Raw genomic sequence first — 22018 nt, 5'->3', positions numbered from 1 at the left:
AAAAAAAAAAAAATTACCTCAAGTATCCTTTCTCAGGAAACTACCGAAGCAGGTTATTTTACCAAATTAAGGGAATAAACCAAGACAGAAAAGACCAGAACAGTTAACAATGATGAAAGAAACTAAAGGTTTAAATACACGGAGAACTATACCACCATCACAGAGAGGAAAACTCAGTATTCTTTGACAATTCTTCCTTAACTGATCTACAGTTTTAACGCAAGCCAAATCAAAAACCCCAGCAGGAATTTTTTTGGTAGGTATTGACAAGCTGATTCTAAAATGTATAAGGAAAGACAAAAGAACCGTAACAGCCAAAATAGTTCTTTAAAAAGAAGGAAAAGGTTAAAGGAATCACACTACTTGATTTCAATATATAGTATAAAGCTACCATAAAACAGATGAATGAAACAGAATAGAAAGTTTGGAAATGGACCCACACATACATGGTTGGTATCTAATCGCTTCTCAGCCTTTTGGCTAAGATCAAGTGAAAAAGGTACAAATGCAATTCAGTGGGAAAATGTATAGCATTTTCAACAAATTGTACTGGAATAATTAGACACCCATATGCAAAAATGCAAACAAACAAAAACCCAACTTATACCTCAAACCCTCTACAAACTCAACTTAAAATGGATCACAGCCCTTAACGTAAGATGTAAAAATAGAAAATTGTAGGGCCGTGTGTATATCTAGTTGCTTCGCTGGGGAAGTGATCCAAAGGTCTACCTACTCCTAACACACACTGTCAACCAATTCTGTTGTTTTCAGCCTCTTTTCTCACCCATGCCCTCAGGGATCCCTGGGCCTTAGATTCTAGGTGATCAGGATCTACATTTATGCCACCCCAAGGAGTTTGGAGAAGGAGCAGAAATAAGTGGATATTGAATCCACCATGTTGATCAGACTCACTGGTCTCATTTCAAGCAGAAAGATGTTCTGAACTCTTCCCAGATCTTGCAGTTTAAAGGCAAAAAAAAAGTTTTCTTCCTCCAATTCTATTTCACCTTCTTCCCTCCTTTCCTCCATTTTCCTTACACAGAAAGGTATTTTATTTCATAAAATAAAGAAAGCCGCATAGACATTTTAAAAATATTAAGTAAATTTTTAAAAAGTCCACAGGATCCAGATAAAGATCAAGGTAATCCCTGGTATGATGTGAAGGGAAATCTCAAATCAAGAGCTTTACAGTAGGCCTGAAAACCCGCCAGCCCGGACTGGAGCTATGGAAGAGATCGAGTCGGGAAATTGAAATTGAAATGAGTATCTAAGGTATCTGAGCTGACTCAAAGAAATTCACACAACTAGGCAAGAATTTAGAGGTAAATTATTCATTAAGTGCATAGAAAACTAGGTAAACAGCAAAACAAGACAATTATCTCCAAGAGCAACAAAAGATTATGTAAGATTGATGAAATATTACATGACTCTGCTGTGAAGAACACTTACATAGTCATAATGTAAAGACTGAACATTGATCCAAACAAAATTATGATATGTCTATAGCAGGAGGATAACAGGGTGTACCCATGGGATGGGGCAAAGAATGGTGTTGCAAGAGAGCTCAATCTTCATGGTCCATAACGGGAGGCCAAAATTAATGCCAGAAACTGAAGAACCAGGAGGCAGCAATACAAGCATGTTAGAGATACAGAGGCAAAAACAAAAGATTTAGTTCAAAGATTTGAAAGTGATGGCCTCAGGGCAACAGAAAATGGGGGAGACTTAAATAAAAAATCCTGCTAGAAATGTTTGACTCTTTAAAAATATATGCATATATAGCTTTGGTAGGAATAAAAAAATAAATCTTAAAAATCAAAGCATAAGAGGGAAAAAAGGGGGAGCCCAGAATAGTACAGGATCTGGAATCATGACATGTAGAAATGGTTGTATAAATTAAGGGTTTTTAAGTTTAAAATACACACAAACTTGGCACACATTAAAGGCTGATTTCTATCTTCAGTTCAGTTATTCTACCTGGCTAAAGGGTGCAGAATCAGAATCAACAGTAAAGTTACATGGACACAAGAGCTCAGCTGTGCAAAAATGAAGACATTTCTACTAACTGCCTGAAAGCAGAATTAACTATCTCAGGAAGCAGTGAGCTCTCTGCTGATGGAGGTATTTAAGCAGAGCCTGAACAAAGTCCACTTAGTGGACATGATACCTTGGTGGGTTGGGCTACAGACCTCAAGGCCCTGCCAGCTGTGGGATTCTGTAAAAGGATTTCACGTAATAATCTCCTTTGAATTAGTACTATTGTAAAGAAGGTATAGGAACTCTGGTAGGTGAATAAGCTTAGGCACTTAGGACATGTGTGTCTCTTCCTTCCATACCACCTTCTCCTTTTAGCTTTTGACTTTTCATTTCAAAAGTCTTTTTTTTAAAAGATTTATTTATTTGTTTATTTATTTGAGAGTGAGCAAGAGAGAGAGAGAGAGAGAGAGAAAGTACAAGTGGGGGAGGGGCGGGTGGAGAAGCAGGCTTCCTGCTGAGCAGGGAGCCCACCTCAGGGCTAAATCCCAGGACCTCAGGACCACGACCAGAGCCGAAGGTAGCCACTCTGAGCCACCCAGGCGCCCCCATTTCGGAAGTCTTAAATATATTTACATTTGGTTATGAATCACGTAAAATATTTTTGGAAGCAGATGAAGTGTAAATACTTTGAGAGTAGAAGAGAAAATGCCCATCTGAGTGGGAGAAAGCTGGAAGAGAATCAAGAAGCTGGTCTGATGTAGTGATAAGAGACAACTGAAGAACCCACTCTGGGCCCTGTGGTTCGGTGGCTGTGGGACATCAAACAGGTCACAGTACCCAGGTAGGTATGAGACTCTGGGACCACACCTCTGGTATGAGGCAAGAGTACCTGGACTTCCTGGCAGGGTGAAAGGATAGAGATCTGGGATTCAGTCAACAGATGTGGATGAGCAGCAAGAAAGCCACCAGAGATTAGTGAACAACAAAAGAATACCTTTCATTTGTTCTACTTTAAATAAAGTTACTAGAACCTTGCACTATCAAAGAACAAAAACCACACCTTAGCTTAAATGTTAGTCATTTCAATGCAGGAATAAAAATATTAAGCATATGGGGCACCTGGGTGGAAGAGCATGTGACTCTTGATCTCAGGGTCGTGAGTCTGAGCCCCACATTGGAGGTAGAGATTAAATAAATAAAAACTTTAAAAAATATATTAAACATATTATAGGTACCATCTTTTCTATGGGACTACCTCGAGAGTCCATGTGACCAGTCTATAGGCTTCAGGGAAGCTTTATTTTCTAGTAAAGGACACTATTTTTCCCTTCACTTTGTGCAATAAAATACTATCACACCTACAGACACAATAAATTTACCCCAAAGTTTACTGAACTCCACCCTTACCAGTTAAGAACTGACACAGATCATACTTCAAAAGTAATATCTATTTCTAGCTCTTATTTGTATTTTATTTTTTTTAAAAGATTTATTTTATTTATTTGAGAGCGCAAGCGAGCAGGGGAAGGGCAGAGGGGAAGGGAGAGAGAATTCTCAAGCAGACTCCTGCTGAGCAAGGAGCCTGACGCGGGGCTCAATCCCAGGACCCCGAGATCACGACTTGAGATGAAATCAGGAGTCAGCTGCTCAACCAACTGCTAGCTCTTATTTTTAAAAAATTAGTTAGAATCTACCAAGAAATTGTCAGCACTTTACACACTGTAAACGAGTGGAAAGAGAGGTGCAGGTGCACTCCAGCACTGTGGGAGCCCCTGCCCTCCTCTGTAGGCTGTATACTTATAGAGGTAAAGTCTCTTTCTTGGTTAAAGCCAGTCCTTAGCAGCCTGACCAGCACACTTGCCAGTAAACATTGAACTGAACCAAAGCATGTGACCCGCCTGGAATGTTCTCTTTTTTTTTTTTTTTTAAATACTCCCAGAGTTTTGTTTTTTTTTTTTTAAAGATTTTATTTATTTATTTGAGAGAGAGAATGAGATAGAGAGAGCATGAGAGGGGGGAGGGTCAGAGGGAGAAGCAGACTCCCTGCTGAGCAGGAAGCCCGATGCGGGACTCGATCCCGGGACTCCAGGATCATGACCTGAGCCAAAGGCAGTCGCTTAACCAACTGAGCCACCCAGGCGCCCCTTCTCTTTATTTTACCAACATTCTTGATGCTTTTACTTTTTTCTTTTCAGTGCCTTCCCACTGGCCTCAGAGCTTCTCACTCCTGCACCACAGTCATGGGCAGGGGTGGTCATTTTTGCTGTGCTTTTTGTCCTTCCAGTCACACTTTGAACAAAATACATAGGATCTATAGCTCTGCTCACTCTGCTACCAGACAGGCATTGTGAAGATGGGCCAGACGAGCTTCCTTCATGTATTCTGCAATGTGAGCCAATTTAAAAAAAAAAGAAGAAGGGGAGTAGGGAGGCAGAGGCAGAAGGGAAGAGAAGCCTTCATTCTCATAAATCTATCAACCAGTGCTGATTACATAGCATACTTCGGTGTGGACCAGCCCAGATGTCTCTAGTTTATGATGTGCCCTTTTTTTTTTTCCCCTGACCGACTAGTATTAATGTCTTCACTAAAACTTCATTATAATGAAGGGACACACGCTAACAAGGTCAGGTTCATGATCACTAGTATTAACAAACATTTCGAATAATGGTCTTATTATAATCTTCAGGTTCATTCCCATTTCCTTCCACCACAGGTTATATTTGTTTTAATAGTAATTTTGACAAGTATCTTTAGCATCCTAAACTGTTAGTCCCTGAATACCCCATCCCACCATCACATTTATTCAGTAAGCATCTACTGCGGATCTATTATTTGCTTATCCAATTCTTTCTCCAACAAAAGACAACATTGGATCACTAGGTCCACCTCTGGATGGTCCTCTGAGGTGGTAGGCAGCAGGCCCAGAGGAAGGAAGAAAACCCCCAAACCCAACTGGCTGGTTCCTTCTCTTGCAGTTGGCCCAGCTGGCCGCACAGCAGTCTAGCCAGATTCCCAAATTACAAACTGGTAGGATCCTTCCCTAACTTCTTGGGAGATCTCAAACCACAAATCTGAGAAACCATTCACATGAAGGCTTTTAGATTATAATATACTCAAGTGACTTGAAATTTATTTACATTGTTCTGCTAATATTTTAAACAACATGAAGCTTGTGATGTGTCCGAACTCCGTTTCAGATCTGCTGAGAGCTTCCTACCTAAGGGTTATCTGATCCAAGAACATTCTTGTTACTACCACACTCTCCTTTGTTGTCACTTAAGGGAACTGAGAAGGAATACTTCAAGAACCATTTCTCAAAGTGTGTTCTGCAGAACAGTTCCTCAAGATGTAATGAAAAGGGCCACCTGGCTGATTAAATGGATAGAGCTTGCAACTTTTTATCTCAGGGTTGTTGAGTTCGAGCCCCGTTGGAGGTAGTTTACTTAAAAATAAGTAAAATATATTTAAAAATAGATGTAATGAAAAGAAAAAAATTAAGGACAAATAAATTCAAAAGGTCAGTTATGCAAAGTTAAACTGGTTTCCTGGGGTTGGGGATGGGGCGTGTGGGGCAATAAGCCTTTAATAGGCTGATATGCACTGTGACTCAAACAAAAGAGGTAAGGGAGATGTTGGGGAGATGGTATGGAGTGAGCAAGAATTTCCCAAACTTTTATGACCTGAGAGCCCTTTTCTTGGAAGATCACCTAGTAGCCCTGGTGTTTCGGGAGCACGGCCTTCGGAGAAACCCTTAAGGCATTCCTAAATAAGTAACATTTGTATCCTTACTGTGGAATAGCACCCATGGATCACAGAGCCTGGTAAGTAGCAGGTCAGAAGAAAGTGTTCCTCCTGCCCAGGAGGCTCCCTGCTCTGTTTGCTTGTTACTACAAGAGAAACCTGCCTTTCTACTTGCTCTTGGCAAGTTTCTAGATTAAACTGTATTAATTATCACTACCTATTTAAAAATAGAATTGCATTCAATTTTAAAATGAAAGTATTAAAGTATTATTTCTAAACTTTCATAACTGAAATCTACTTCAACCACCACCATCTATTCCAAAATGTTTTTCTTGACGTAGAAGTACAGTTAGTTTCAGAATGTATTTAATATGCTAGACCTAAACTTGAGATCTTTAGAATTGTCTTCCAACACTTCATGTTTTTGGACTTGTCATGAAAATACAAAATCACATGCAAAACAGATTTAAAAAAACTTCAGAGCCTAGCAAGCAAGGAATAAAATTCTCTTAAATATGCTGAGTTTTAAGCACAACTTCGTTTAAAAAAAAAAAAAAAATCCAGCTTTTGCCCTGGTGGTGAAAATTTCTGCTCTTGTAATTTGATCCTAATGTGCATGCTAATTATTTGTTCTACAAAGTCAACTTCACTGTGGCGGTTTTCTTCACCCTTTCCTTTCTTACTGCTCTCCAGAGCCTTGTTCGTACTCACTATTAAATACCACCAGCATCAATTACATTAACCCTTTTAGGGGCCATGGATCTCCAAAGACTGACTAAATAAACATATACTCCTTATTTAAAATGATATTCTCAAGAATCTGAGTTACGGGGGAAAGGACACAATTATAGTCACATTTGGTAAACTTACTGCCATGATAGACTTATTCAGACTCAAGGTTTTAGAAGAATCTGTAAAAGGGCCCAGGAGGGAATGCAGAGCAGTCAAGGGTCCCTAGAGTCCAAGGTTTATAACCACCACTTATGCAGACCACACTCTGCTCCAAACTGTCATCCTGGACCTCCAGTTTGGGGTGCATTGATTTAAAACCAAGACCCTCAGGGCACCTGGGTGGCTCAGTCGGTTAAGCATCAGACTCTCGATTTTGACTCAGGTCATGATCTGAAGGTGTGAGACCAAGCCAGCCTTGGGTTCCATGCTCAGCAGGGAGTCTGCTGGAGATCCTCTCCCTCTCCTTCTGCCCATCCCCCCGACCCGCTCAATCTCTCTCTAAAATAAATAAATGTTAAACTGGTAAGAACAGATACTACACTTGATCTTAGCCAAATAAATAAATGTTAAAAAATAAATAAAACCAACACCCTCCCCTACACACACACACACACACACACACTTTAAAGTGAGGGCAAACAGTACACACAATCTCTGAATTTAAGTGACAGGTAAGTGGTGTCTGAGGTACGTTTAATATACTATCCAAATGTAGTAGTCCTCAGTACAGCAGAGAGAGAGGAATGTAGTGCAGTAGGAAATGTACGTGCTTTGAACTACTCCAGGCTTTACACTACTTGGGGGAACTTGGGCAAACTGCCTAAGCTTTCTCAGCCTCAGCTTCCTAATCTGTAAAATGGGGCTAACAGTGGCACCCCCTCTCAGAGTTGTGAGAAAAAAATGAAATTTATTATATGAGAGCAGACAGGGAATGAGCACAGAGAAACCCCCAGTTCATGACCAGTCATCACTCATTCCCTAGTTGTCTGCTCTCGTATTTCATGCCCTTTCCTTCCCCTCAGAGATCACCCATCCTGAAAGCATCTCCTCTAGGCGCATGACTTAAAGCATTATCTGAAATCCAGTTCTAGGTCTTCCATTGCCTATGGGAAACTGCTAGCTACATGGAGGTATTGGTATCGCCTCAAAACTCAGTGCACACAAAATTAAACTCACCTTCCCTTCCCCACATACTAGTCTCCATCTCCCCTTGCAATGCCTATTACAATACCCTTCCTCTATTATATGGCATTCTAAACTGGTTTTATCCCTCTCCTTCATCCCACAGACCCAGATAAATCAGGAAAGTCTGTCCTATTTCAATTCCACAATATCTCTTCTCTGTTTCCCATTTGGGAAACACTGTTTGGTCCAAGATAGTGAACAGCTTCCTGGGTGGCATCTGTTTCCCTTTCTCCCACTTCAAGCACAGCAAGGCTGTCATATTAATCTTCCTTAAATCACTCTGAAAAACCCTCCATGGCTGCCTATTTCCTTCCCTTCAAATATTAATGCCTTCCCTACACGTAACATCTCTTCTCTCTACTTTGGCCAGGTCTCCTTTGCAGTGAGTTAAAGGCTTCCTTGCCTCTGTTCAAGCCATTCCTTTCATTGGAGTGCCCCTTCTGTTTTCTACTGAAATCTGTCTTTCCTCCCACTCAAAGCCCCATCCTTTAAGGCCAGATCAACGGTCATTTTCAGGTAGCCCACTCACCAACTAGTCCATCCTTTCTTGGTTTCCCCATTCCCTGAACTCCTAAGCACCCAGTTTAGCCTCTCATTATCGCTGCTTATTTCACCCTGAGGGCTCATCTTCTAGACACAATTTAAAATTTTTAGAAGTCAGGGTCCCTTTTCCAAAACCCAAACAGGACTTTTTCCAGGGGAGGATTAATGGATACAAAGACATCTGACAGATTTAGTTTCCATTAATATGATAATGCTGGAGATATTTTCATGGGCTGTGCAATTTGCTATAAGCCTATATGAGACAAGTTTTATTACTGTTCCCATTTACATCTGGGGAAAGTGAGGCATCAAATGTTAAAGAATTTGGTCCAAATAACCCAGCTGGTGACAGAATTGAAATTCAAACCCGTGCAGTCTGGCTATGCAGCCCATATTCTCATCAGTATAAGATGGTGTTCAATTCTACGGATTCTAGTGGCCCTTTGGGGTAACAGTAGGGAAAGGATTTCTTATAAGGAAGGTAGAAGGCCACTTATGCATTAAGGGAGGATCATTAAGCTGGGGATGGGAAATGAGACACATAAAGACTTTTTTTTAGTATAAAAAAATGTTACACCAAAAATACTGTATTTAAAATTAAACTCTTTTGCTATTATAAATAACACCAAATGGAAAGATTCTTGCATATGGCATTTACTGTACTTTTGGAGTACTAAATAAGTGAGGTCTACTGCTTTTTATGGCTTTCAATGTATGTCATCAAACAATGTCCCAAGAGAGTCATTCCAATTTATTCAGCAAATCAATAAAGTACACTTGAGTCAAAACCACATGAGCAATTAATATTCTGTTAACTTTTACCAAAGTTGCAGGTGTAAAAGAGTGTCTCTGTGCTTTCAGTTAATTTGATTATCAGTAAGATTGAACACATTTACATATTAGTTTACTATTTCCTCTTCTGTAAATTGGCTATTTGTTGCAGAGATGCATTTTTTATGAGTGCTCTTTATATTGTAGATATCCTAAATAATGATGTGAATCTTCAGGTTTATTATTCTTTATACAAAAAAGAAAGAAAGAAAGAAATTAAACGGAAGGGAAGGAAAAAAAGGCACTCTCATAATACTGAGTGGGATGTACTAGGATAGAGAAGGAAAAAAGAGAGTCCCTTTTTTTCCTTCTCTATCCTAGTACATCCCACTCAGTATTATGGCTCCTTAAGTGCATCAGGGAGGGGTCAAAAGGAAGGAAAAAGAAAATGTTAGGGAAAAGAGAATAAACGAGTACCGAATAGACAGAGATAAACCCACACAGAAGAGGTAGACGAGGAAATTGAGAGCTAGAGGGAAGAGGTTATCTAAACCCCCAAGATTCTCTTGAGGATCACTGACTGTGGGAATATTAATTAGCTACTTAACCATTATTCCAACCTTAAATGGTCTTCTTTATCCTGAAGCTATTCTGGCCTCAGAACAGGAAAGAGGCAGGGGGTGGGTAAAAGAAACAGGGGCTTCAGCAGTGGCTAGAGCAATATTCCTGGGAGAACAGAAAGATAATTGTGTGACTTCCAGCTATGAGCTGTGAAGTCTTATAATGGAGCTAGAAGCAAAATGTTAGGAAACACTGCAGAGGTGTGACTTTACAGGCAGAAGAAAATGGCAAAACTATGTAACAGGGACTACTGGCTGACGACCCATCACCATCCCCACCCTCTGCACTGCAGTTGGAGTTCTAGTGCTGCTCCACCCTCCACTTGACTCCAGGAAATCCTGGTTAGTCTAAGCCAACCAATGACAGGGTACTTGGTCTCCCCACGGCTAGAAATTGTTTAGGCATGAGTATGCAACCCTCCCTAACTCCTACTAAAGGGAAAACACTGGAGGTTGTCAGTTCAGCAAAAGAAAGTAGGAAGAGCCACATGCATCTTGGGATCATGAGGGCAGATAAGTGAGGAGAAATGATCTTCCTTAAAATAAAAAAAAAATTAAAAAGCAAAAAGAGAAGTCAGGTCCTCACTGACATCATCAAGCCGCTAAACTAACCAACCTAGAAGACATACTACCTTGCAATTTATGCAAGATTAATTTTTTAATATTTTAGCTATTTAGATTTAAGGTTTCTTTTTTTTTTTTTTAAAGATTTTATTTATTCATTCGACAGATAGAGACATAGCGAGAGAGGGAACACAAGCAGGGGGAGAGGGAGAGGGAGAAGCAGGCTCCCCACCAAGCAGGGAGCCCAATGTGGGGCTCAATCCCAGGGCCCCAGGACCATGACCCGAGCCGAAGGCAGACACCCAACGACCGAGCCACCCAGGCGCCCCTTAAGGTTTCTTTATTTCTTACAGTGGAATTATCCTAAGTGATTCATAATGAAAAATGTTACAAGATCATCATCATCACCACAATGCTACAAAAAAAAACTTTTATACCTTAACTACTACTTGAACATCCTGAAGTAACCGCCTATTTCCAATTTTTCTTTTTGCTGTTTTCTTTATTTTACGTTATATAAAAGTATCCAGAAATCAAACACTTCTGTTTAACAATTTTCAGTATATCTAACAACCTTAAAAATTAGACTAAAAATAGCTTTTAAGAGTTTCTTTTCTAAATAAATGTCCAAATAGTTGGTTGTGAGATGTTGTAGAGAAGAGCTAAAAAGAGTAATATTATTTTCACACAATAAATAATTTCCAGTGATTCATCAACCAAATGTTTTTTAAGTAAATCCTATTATACAACTGATATGAAATCAAAGAAGAGTCTATTGAGGCACCTGGGTGGCACAGTCTATTAAGTGTCGGATTCTTGGTTTCGGCTCAGGTCATGATCTCAGGGTCCTGGAATGGAGCCCCATGTTGGGCTCCCTGCTCATCAGGAACTCTACTTGTCCCTTTTCCTCTGCCCCTCCACGGCCCCTGCTCATGTGCACACTTGCTAGCTCTCTCTCTCTCAAATAAATAAATAAAATCTTTTTTTTTTAAGATTTTATTTATTTATTTGACAGAGAGAGAGACAGCGAGGGAGGGAACACGAGCAGGGGGAGTGGGAGAGGGAGAAGTAGGCTTCCCACTGAGCAGGGAGCCCCATGCAGGGCTTGATCCCAGGACCCTGGGATCATGACCTGAGCCGAAGGCAGACACCTAACAACTGAGCCCCCAGGCGTCCCCAAATAAAATCTTAAAAAAAAAACAACTCTCCCTCTCCTCTGCCACTCCCCCACAAAATATATAAATCTTTTTTTTAAAAAAAGGAATATATCACAGGAAAAAATAAACTAAGGACCCCCCACTACCACGGAGTATATTAAAACCTACTGAAAGAGGGTGCCTGGGTGGTTTAGTTGGTTAAGTGTCTGCCTTCGGCTCAGGTCATGATCCCAAGGTCCTGGGATCCAGCCCTGCATTGGGTTCCTTGCTCAGCCATCTCCCTCTGCTGCTCCCCCAGCTCATGCGAACAAGCGCGCGCTCTCTCTCTCAAATAAATAAAATCTTAAAAAAAAAAAAAAAAAACTGAAAAATGCAAATCACTTTCAAAAATCACCTTTTAAAAAGAGTACCAAGTTTGACACAATGCATAAATTCAAAATTGGAACATCATGCTGTGCTATTTTCCAAATAAATGAGACAACAAAAAGTACTAAAAGGGAAGAAATATTACTGTGCCAAAAACTTTAACCATTTCCAGAGTGAATTCCCACAGTAGAAATAACAATGCCTCTTTAATGACTGAAGTTTTCACCAGTTCAAACACTTTTTCTTTATAACACCTCACATAAAGTCCCATCCATTTGTGCCTGCTATAAAAACGTCAGCACTGTAAATCCAACTGGCCCATTATTGGAGTGGACCAGTCTTTTCCCATCCACCTGACCCGGGAACTTACACCTCTATAAGTCCCCTTGCTTCACATATGACATGTATACCTGCAACATACAAGCTGCCAAAGAATGTTGTTGAGGATGCTATAGAGAATCTTCTTTCGAAGTCTTTATACCTTTAAAAAATTGTTGTATTGAATTTTAAATCATCAGACTTGCTAAAGTAGCAGTTCATCCACATCCGTTCATGGAAGGAAAGAGAACATTTGTTAATTTATTCAAATATTTCCTGAGCACCTATTATGTACTGGCTATCAACCTAGCACAGAGAATAACAGCAATGAACAAAGCAGACATGGTCCTACTCTTTGTCAGCTCGGTCTAGACCAGGGGTCAGCAAACATTTTCTTTAAGGGCCACAGAGTAAATATTTACTTTTGTAGAGTCTCTGTCATAACTATTCAACCTTGCCACTGTAGCATGAAAGTAGCCATGGACAATATGTAAACAAATGAGTGGGATCGTGTCACAATAAAACTATGTGGACAATGAAAGTCAAATTTTATACAATTGTACGAAATAAATGTATCATGCAATAATCTGTTGATTTTTTCCATTAAAAATACACACACACACACACACACACAATTTTAGCATTCTTAGCTTGCAAGCCATATAAAAACAGGTAGCCAGCCAGATTTGGCCCATGGACTAGTTTTGCCAACTCCCAGTCTAGACAATATCAACTGTATAATTATTTGTTTTTTGCTTTAAGTACTCAAAGGTAAAATTCTTTTTTTTTTTTTAAAGATTTATTTATTCATTTGACAGAGAGAGAGACAGAGAGAGAGAGGGAACACAAGCAGGGGGAGTGGGAGAGGGAGAAGCAGGCCTCCTGCTGAGCAGGGAGCCCGATGTGGGGCTGGATCCCAGGACCCTAGGATCATGACCTGAGCCGAAGGCAGACGCTTAATGACTGAGCCACCCAGGCGCCCCAAAGGTAAAATTATTAAGGCTATGAGAATTTATTGAGGAGACGTGGCCTGGTTTGAAGGATCGGGGAGCCTTTTCCAAAGAAGTAACTTTAAGGCTAAAACTTAATGGATGAGTAGTAGCCAACCAAGGGCCAGGGAGAAAACAGTCTTCCAGACAAGTGAATAGCAAGTGGAAAAAGTCCTAAAAGGAGAAGGAATACAATCCACTGAGGAATCTGTGAGGTTGGAGCACGAAGAGTGAGCATAAGAGGACAATGACACTAGAGAGACAGAGACCACCCCACAAGGAGTCTTGTTGGCTAAGGTCAGAGATTCTGGTCTTTGTCTTAAAAGCAGTCGGAAACCATTAAAGGGTTTCAAGCAGGAGAGGGACACAATCAGCTTTGGATTTTTTTTTTTTTTTAAGATTTTATTTATTTATTTGAGACAGAGAGAATGAGAGACAGAGAGCATGAGAGGGAGGAGGGTCAGAGGGAGAAGCAGACTCCCCGCTGAGCAGGGAGCCTGATACGGGACTCGATCCTGGGACTCCACGATCATGACCTGAGCCGAAGGCAGTCGCTTAACCAACTGAGCCACCCAGGCGCCCAGCTTTGGATTTTTTAAAGATCACTGAGACTGCAGTACGGAAAGAAAAATTTGAAGAGAGCATGAATAATACAGGGAGATCCCTAAGCAAGGTTCTGGCCAGAGATGATGGAGGCTTAGACTGGGGTGTTGGCAGTAGAATTTAGAAGGTAATAGAAGCAAGATGTGGTGACGAGACGTGGAGGAATGAAAGGTAGGCCCCTGCATGTCTCAGTTTCCACATCAGGATATTGGTATCCTTCAGTGAACCAGAGATTCTGAAAAGATGAGTGTGTGTACAAATTTTGAGTTCAGTTTTTGACATGCTGAGTTTGAGTTGCCTATAAGATATCCTACTGGAAGTGCTAAGTAATCAGTTGGATATTAGCATCAGAAGCCAGGACAGAGTTTCTTTCAATTCAGTAATTCAGTTTGGGAATTGTCAGCATACAGATTGTAATTGAAACCATAAGAGATGAAGTTACCTAAAGAAAGGCTATGTTCTCAGTGGTTTTCAACTTTGGCGGCAGAGGAGAATCACCAACGTAACTGAAAAATTTTGATGCCCAGGCAGTGAACTTGAACCAATGAAATCAGAATCTCTGGGAGTAGGACCCAAGCATTAGTGTTCTTTAAAGTTATCTAAGTGTTTCTAATGTACAGCCAAGATTGCAAAGATAAGAGGACTTAAAACATTAAGAATTAACTGGACTGCAGAAAGATCAAGAGATTAAGAGACAGAGCAGGTTTCTAGTCCCAGCTACCTCATAACGATTTCTCCGACCTCAGACTACTTCATAGCTTCTCAATTCTAGTTTAGCTCAACAGAAAGGTGAGATAGTAGGACTGGTTTATCTCTAATATCCCCTAGAGTCCTAAAAATCTGAGCCAAAGTTACAACATGGAAATATTTCTTCTTCTTGGGGGGGAGGGGGGGAACGGAGGGTGTGGAGGGTTATGTAGAAACACAGCTATTAACCAATTACCAGAGCATAATAGAGAATGCGTTTTTATAAATAATTATCCTCCCAAACCAATAACATTTCTAAATGATAGGATGAACACATCAAATAGTATTTGATAGCATTTGTGAAGCATGGGAACATTCTAGCTAGACTAGTTTTGCTCTATTATATACTATGTTGTTCCACAGCTAGGACCTCCATGAAGTTCAAAATGGTGCCATGAATTTAAATTGGAAATTCCTTAATCCAAAATTTTATCGAGTGGACTTTTTCTAAAGACAGAGTGAGCTGCAATTTAAGATTTGGGAAACATGCATGTGAACACAGAAACACAGGACTGCGATCCAGAAGACCAGGATTAAAGTTTGGACCTGTCCACTTGGTAGCTGACTTCAGCCAATTTTCCTAACCTTCTTCAGCTGTACAATGAAACTCCCAATTTCTTCAGTTACTGTAGAAATTACAACACGAAAATCACTGTGGAAAATAGCTATACAAAAAGCATTACCATTTTTACACTGTTTTCCAATTTTAACAGTAACTTTGATTTACATATTTTGAGGATCTTCTATACTAAGAGCACAGTATTCAGAAGAAGAAGAAAAATAAACTGTCTTCATGCCATGACTTTTTAATCCCAGAAAGTCTACTTTGCTGGACATAGTTTAATGGAACAACTTAGTTTCTATTGGGAAAACCCACTACACTCTTCAAATGCCATTTTTATCATCTGACTTCAAATTCCACAAAGCAGATGGAGACTACAGTATTATTAAAATCTGCTAAGGAACAGTTAACATACTCAAAAAGTTAACCAGTATTACTGAACCACTTGACTGTTTTTCATTACTCCCTAGACAAGATAGAAGAGCTACAAAAAGACAGTTAAATTTATAGCTCTCAATTTGAGTACCATGGGACAAGACAGTAGACAAGTACAATTTCTGCTAAAGTCAGACAGATGAGGGGTGGTTTGTTCAACCAGAAAGACTCTCCTCCATCCTTCTCACAATTTCTAAGGTTAGAACCAAAGGACACAGAACTTCAGAGCACTTGCAGAATCTCCTGGCCTCCAAAGCACTGCTGTGAGAAATAATGATCTAGCCATTAACAACAAAGACTTACGGCAGTTTGCTAAGTAATCTTTGGAAAGCCTGCTTCATTCAAACTGGTTTGTCAATGGGAAAGAACATTTCATAAATCTGAAGATTTACACATGAACTTTGAAGTTTAACATTACAAGAATAGAAATTATGTCAGGTTTAACAGAATAAACGAATTATGGAGAGTTGGGAATAAATTTTAAGAGTCTTAGGGAAGATTAGTGCTGTAAAAAGAAACTCAAGACTATCTCACTTTTACGTTCCCTTCAAAGAGATTTTTAGGCAAAGGCTATCATGTGTTGGCCTGTTTTGAGCAGTTACTAATATTAGCAAATAACTTGTAGTGGTCACTAATAAAAATCATAATTAAGAGTTCTATAAGAGCCCTGACTCTGTAGACATTCTTAAGACTCTTAGATGTACATAACTGATAGGGCACAAAATCATTTTGCCAATAATTTGCTCCTTCGGCAATGAAATGCAAGTTAGTATAGAAGGTGACACTTCCCTTTGATCTAAATCCTAAAACAGGATAATTATTTTGATGGCAAATTATGATATCCAGACACTGCCAAGAAAATGCAAATAATATCAGGACAGACTACAAGAGATGAAACAGTTGGGAAGACCATAAACTCTTTTATGAGAGTCTACAACATAGCAAGAGACTAGGAGGAAAAATAAATTACATTTCAAAAGTGAATCCCTACCACAAAAAGGAAACGCACTATATTTACATTGATAAAACCTGCCAGAGCTTTAAAATTGCTGACGATACCACTGAGAAAAGCTAAGCTGAACTGCGGAGTACCCTGAAGCACGTTGTTTTGATGTGCTATGCAGGTTATCATTAGAGTTTGCAGACAAGCTTTTTAAAGATGTTACAGCCACTGCTCCAACTAAAATACAGGCATTGAGCAGAGCACCAGAAGAAAAGGAGAATCCTGCTCAATTCTGCAAACTGATGGTACCATTGACAAAATAGGAAGGAATGTGGGAAAGGCAGGTCAATTTTAACTTAAACAGTTCAAATTTGAGCTTGAAAGAGGATGGCTTGGTGGAATTAGTCAACCAGCCCATGAAGTGAAACAGCACGCGGCTCAGGGCTGGACTCATATTCAATGTTACTTGCCAGCCAGATAGTGAAATGTGTGTGTATACATTCTGTTTATTGAGTACTGCTAAGCAACTATTCTGTACAAGGTATAGTGAGGCACTGCAATGGATACAAAGATGGGGAAAACAAAAGCAGCTCCTGTTATCAAGAAGCTTACAGTCCAGTAGAAGGGATGAAAAGAAACACATTTGGCCTGAAAATACAATTGAGGCATCTAAGAGAGGTTCAAAGTGACTGTGAAGTTGCATCCCTATTTTGTTTCAACACAACATACATAGATACGATATTATTCTAAAACTGGGGACACTCATGAAAGGGGCATTAAAATGCCAGCAGATTGGTAACATTTCACAAATGAAGAATGATGCCAAAATCTCAAATTAAAAAAAAAAAAAAAGATGACCAGCTCTTTGGCACAAAACCTCTTCCTCGATGCTCCACTGAACACTACAGGTCCCTAAAGCTGAACTTAAAGGCATGTGACAGCTGCTGATTGGTTATAGGAATCTACAGAAGAAAAAAAAAAAATGCACCCCTGAGGGTGCATGACATGCATCTTGTCTGTAGAACATGGCATGAAGGAAACAGTGACTGCAAGAGGAGGAAAAAGCGAAGAAAATGTATGTGACAGCATTCTGAAAAGTAAGATGTGGAGCTAGTCAAATGCAAGACCTGTGATTAAAGCAGAGTTTTGGTCCAGCATCCATCCCTCCCAATTTTAACTGTTCACACACTGAATAAGCCATCCACAAACTATCAATAATGTCCTGTTTTAAAGGCATTTCACCACCAAAGGGGGATGTAAAGTCACCCAGTTCCTAAAAGAAAGGCAGTATGAAAACACCTTTTTGGTGAAAATAATATCTAAGTAAATGTGAGATGAATAGCACTCAACTAGATTCCCCCCTCCCCCAAAACTCCCTAACCAGTTGAAAGGTATTGTGTAATCCCACACCTTTAACTGTTAATATGAAAACCCTGGTCTTTCGACCTCTCCTCCATACCACCACCTATAGTTTTCTTGCCTATTCCAACTGAATAGGAAGGTTTAACTAACTAAACCAATCAGCCTGACCGTGATCCTAGTAGGGGAAAAAACAACAACAACAACAACAAAAAACCCAGTAAGCAAACACCCTTTAAAAAAAGAACTGGACAAATAGGTTGGATACTTCATAAAACATAGATGTCCTCCTTTCATCTGCAATTCTAGTCATTTTCGAACAGATCTCAGATTTTCAGAGCAAGTATGCAGGTTATTTAAAACTGAGTTATATATAGTCATTTAGCAGCCGCAAAACACTTCTGGCATTATCGCAGATGCTTGATCTCTGGAGGAAATTTTTTTTTTTCCAAACTAGCATTTTTCTTCACCAAGAACCAACCAGCCTTTATTTCTAAAAACAAGAGCCCTTGTCTTCCCCCCAAAACAAACAAATCAAAGACCACAGTTAAATTCTACGCTAATGAAACTGTGAGATTACATCCCAGGCGTTGTCAGAGCCTATTTTTCATACACCAACACGTTTGATGCAGTATTCCTGATTGCTTTTTATCGTATTTGTAAATACTCACTAATCCACTAAATTAGGTAATTTACAAACAGGTCCTCTCAGTTATTAGTGGCCAGCAGTCAAGTTCTATTACATTTGATCCTTATACAGTTGTCTAAACATTTCCATCCAGGTTAAGGGCTCGGATCGGCAAGGGAGGGGGAGGTTAGCGAAATTTGGATGGGGGCAGGGTAGAAGCTGGGAGAAATCTCTGCATCTCAGCCCTCAGCGGCAACATTCAGCCAGTGCCCACAGAAAAACTAAATTCGGCACCTCTTCCTCCTGTTACACTGGCAACAAAGAGGGAGTTTCCGTAACGCTCCCGTCACCCACCAGGTGCCCAATCTCCTTCCCAGCCTAGTGTCAGCGCTCCCGCAGGGGCCTCGGTGCACGAAGAGGCCGCGGTGCCCAGGGTCAGGGCACAAAGGGGGGATGGGGTGCAAGGCGAGCGGGTGGGATCTGGGAAGTGGGCCGTGTAAGGGCTCCGGAACCCGCTTAAACACTTGAACCTGCTGTCGGGGGCGGCGGGCAAGAGAAAGGGACAGAATATCCAATGGAGCAGAAACTGGAATAACGTGGAAAAGGGGTGAAGAGCCCACGCTGAGGGTACTCCGCCTGGGAGCACAGAAAACAGCCGGTGGATGAGGAAGGGGAGACTCCAAGGAGATGGGAAGAGAGGCGCAAGGCCCAGAAGACGAGGGAACGGGGTGCCACCTGGGGCAGAGCAGAGAGGAGGCGCCTGTGTTGCTTCTACCTGCAGGCGGGCGGGACGGGCCGCTCAGGTGTGACTGGGAAGAGGCCAAGTCGGAAAGGGGCCAGCGAGAGCCGGGGGCGTACTGGGGGCCGCGCAGAGGGGGCTGCGAGTTGGCAGCCGCGGAGCCAGCGCGGGGGCACCTGCGGGACAGACTCCAGGGATAAGCGGGGGTGGGGGTCTCCGGAGCGCACGGTGGGCTGAAGGGAGGATCTCGGGCAGCGGGAGGCAGCGGGTGCCAGCGGCGCGGCGCTGGGGAAGCATCCGGGAGGGCGGCCGGGAGGCGGGAGCCCCTCACCTGCGCGGCGGAGGAGGCGGAGCTGCAGCAGCCCATGGCGGGGCCGAAGGAGCCCGGAGGCGGCGCCCGGCGCGCAGCTACGCCCCGGAGCCCCTCGGCATGCGAGCCGGCGGGCGCCCGGGGAGGGCGCGGCCTGGCCCCGCACGGCTCGGCGGCGGCGGCGGCGGTTCGGGTGGCGGCGGGTACTCAGGAGGCGGCGCGGCTTGGGGCGGGCGCCGGCCACATCCCCCGGCGGCGGTGGCGGCGGCGGCGGCTGCGCGGCTCCTGCTCGGCTCCTGCTGCTGCAGCTGCTCCCCAGCGGAAAGGGGCGGGCGGCGGCGGCGGCGGCGCCTCCCCCTGTCCCTCGCCTCCCGCCTCCCGCCTCCCGCTCCCAGTCCCTCTCCCGCTCCCTCTCCCCGGCCGCCGCCTCCTCAGCGCCGCGCGCGTCTCCCATCAGACTCCCCGCCCCCAGTGCAGCGCCGCGCCGACAGCCGGGCGGCGGCGGCCAAAACGAGGCCGGGCCCTTCGGCGCGCGTCGGAGCCTGTGCAGTGTCGAGCCTATTTAGCCGTGGCACCGAGGCACAACGCTGCCTCGGAGCAAGAGGTCGCATGGGGCTGAGGCTCCCGGGGGCTGAGCGGGCTCGCAGCCGAAATGTGGCCGGATTGCTTCCGGACCCGAGAGGCACTGGCGAGGCATGCGGAGTTGCTCGCTTTCTCCACTGGACGCGCAACCCGAAGACCCTAAGGGCATCCTACTGCTTCTACGGTTGCTTTTTATCCAGAGCAAAGTGTACACAATAAACCTTCCCTGGTGAAGGAGTGGGTGATAGAAAACGGGGAGAGACAAGCATCTGTTGCTACTGGCCCCATTTTGCTGATGAAACTGAGCCTTTGAAGGAGACAGCCTAATAAAATGCACCCAAGGTCGAAATTTTTATAAAGAGCCGTATACAGGGAAAAGGTAACAAGTTCGCCAGGTCTCTCAGTACAGAGCCATGTTGGATCTGAACTAAACTTTCTTATACAGGATTGTCCACAAAAAACAATAAGCGAGTATTAACTCATTCATATTAAAAATATTTACTGAGGACATACTAAGTTCCAGTATTTATGGGCACTGGGAATAAAGAGGTGAACAACAACAACAAAAAAATTAGCTTGTGTTCTCTTACAAGTCCTTGTTGCTACATTAATACACTGTGTGGTAGCAACAAGTTAGAATAGGCGTGGTCACGACCTTCAGGAAATTTACAACCGGGGAGTCCTTGGGAAATAGTGTCCGATGAGAACAGTTAAAGGACCACAGAAATAAGGGTTCCTGGCTGGCTCAGTCGGTAGAGCATGCAACTCTTGATCTTGTCTTGAGTTCAAGCCCCATGTTTGGTGTAGCGTTTATTTTAAAAAAAAGGGGGGGAGAAAAGCAAGTGAAAATGTGGCAGGAATAAAACTTAAAGATCAGGGTTAATATTAAGAGAACCAGGTATCAGACACTATTGTAAGTCTTTTACATGTTTCATTTCATCCTGTCAAAGAATGTCTCAAAAACAGAATCAGAAAAGAAAAAAAAAAGTTTATTTGCAAAGTTGCAAAGGAGTGAGATTCTGGAAGGCCTGACTAAATGAGAGACAGCAAATTTTAGAGATTACTCCAAGTCTAAGGGGAAAAAAAACAGCACAGAACTAAGTTGACCTTATGTGCATTGAAAGCAAAGGAAAGTCAAAATAGGAACCTGGAGACAGCTAAAGAAAAGGCCAGAGAAGAATTCCTGGTTGGTGTATTCCAATACCATTTCCTAGGTCTGTGACAGGGGATGAATCAATCACCTTTCTAAACCTCTTTCTGGTCTTCTGTGAAATGTTAATAATAGGATGACCCCGAAGCGTTGTCATCAAGATTAGGTAAGAAAGCGGCTAGTAGGTAGAGCTTGTACTCTACGACTACTCCCTGAGATCATCAGTACTTCCTCTGCATTCTACCTATGTCCTTTTTCAGTTTGATTGGAGGGTGTACCATACCGCTGGGCTAGTAAATCCTCCGTGTGTTACCAGTAACCATCAGGCCACTATATAGAAGTGAAAAAAAATAAAACTTTAATGGCCCTAGTCCCAATTCTGATTATAAACTTCACAATTAGATTGTAAACTCCCTGAGAACAAGGGAAAGGATTTTCTCCTTTGTATTTCCCTCAGCTCTCTCAAATGTTTGTTGAATTATTCAATGCAGCCAAGAATAAAAAACCTTCCCTTGAGATTTTCCCTCAAAGCCTCAAAGTACATCTTGTTTTTAACTGAGGGAGGAGGCTGAAAGTAAAATTACAGTCTTAAACAAGAAGCCATCTGTCTTCCTTCTTTATAATCAAGGAAAGGGGAGTTGTTTCTCTTAGCAGAGTCAATATGGGAGCATTTCTCTCAGATTATAAAAATCTTTTTGGCTAGTGTAGTTATTCCATGTAGTAGCTAGTGCTTATTTTGTAATTAGAGCTGCAAAAGCAGATAAATACATAACAGACTGTGGCAGTGCTTCAGAAAAAAACGTATTTCACTTTCTTGAAGGTCTCTTTCGTAGATATGGATGATGGGTGAATATAATTGAAAGGGAGTGCGTTCCATTGTGCTTGACTGATATGAACTTTTCCCTTTAAGGGTTAATGGAACTAGGAGTTATAAGGTTCTGCAAGGTGCTTTGTAAATATACTAATTATGTATGTGTGCACCATATATGCATAT

At 42.0% G+C, this 22018-nt stretch overlaps 1 protein-coding gene across 4 annotated transcripts in view; it reads right to left on the bottom strand.

Moving 5' to 3' along the window:
- Positions 1-19569, bottom strand: part of SLC44A1 (solute carrier family 44 member 1) — a 196051-nt gene extending 176482 nt beyond the window's left edge. Inside the window, exon 1 of one of the 4 annotated variants that reach the window (XM_031027621.2) lies at positions 19314-19569. In XM_031027621.2, coding sequence (XP_030883481.1) covers positions 19314-19349 — 36 coding nt within the window. In that variant the 5' untranslated portion in view covers positions 19350-19569. Of the gene's footprint in view, positions 1-19018; positions 19171-19313 lie in introns of those variants that run through there. The other 3 variants (XM_031027620.2, XM_031027619.2, XM_081803298.1) reach the window with 3 other exon arrangements.
- Between the last annotated feature and the right edge of the window lie 2449 nt (positions 19570-22018).

This window comes from Leptonychotes weddellii, chromosome 14, assembly GCF_054177405.1.
Source record: "Leptonychotes weddellii isolate Sample4059 chromosome 14, ASM5417740v2, whole genome shotgun sequence".
Taxonomy (NCBI): Eukaryota; Metazoa; Chordata; class Mammalia; order Carnivora; family Phocidae; genus Leptonychotes; species Leptonychotes weddellii.
The sequence above is the reverse complement of the archived record's forward strand: the minus strand, read 5'-3'. Positions and strand labels throughout refer to the sequence as shown.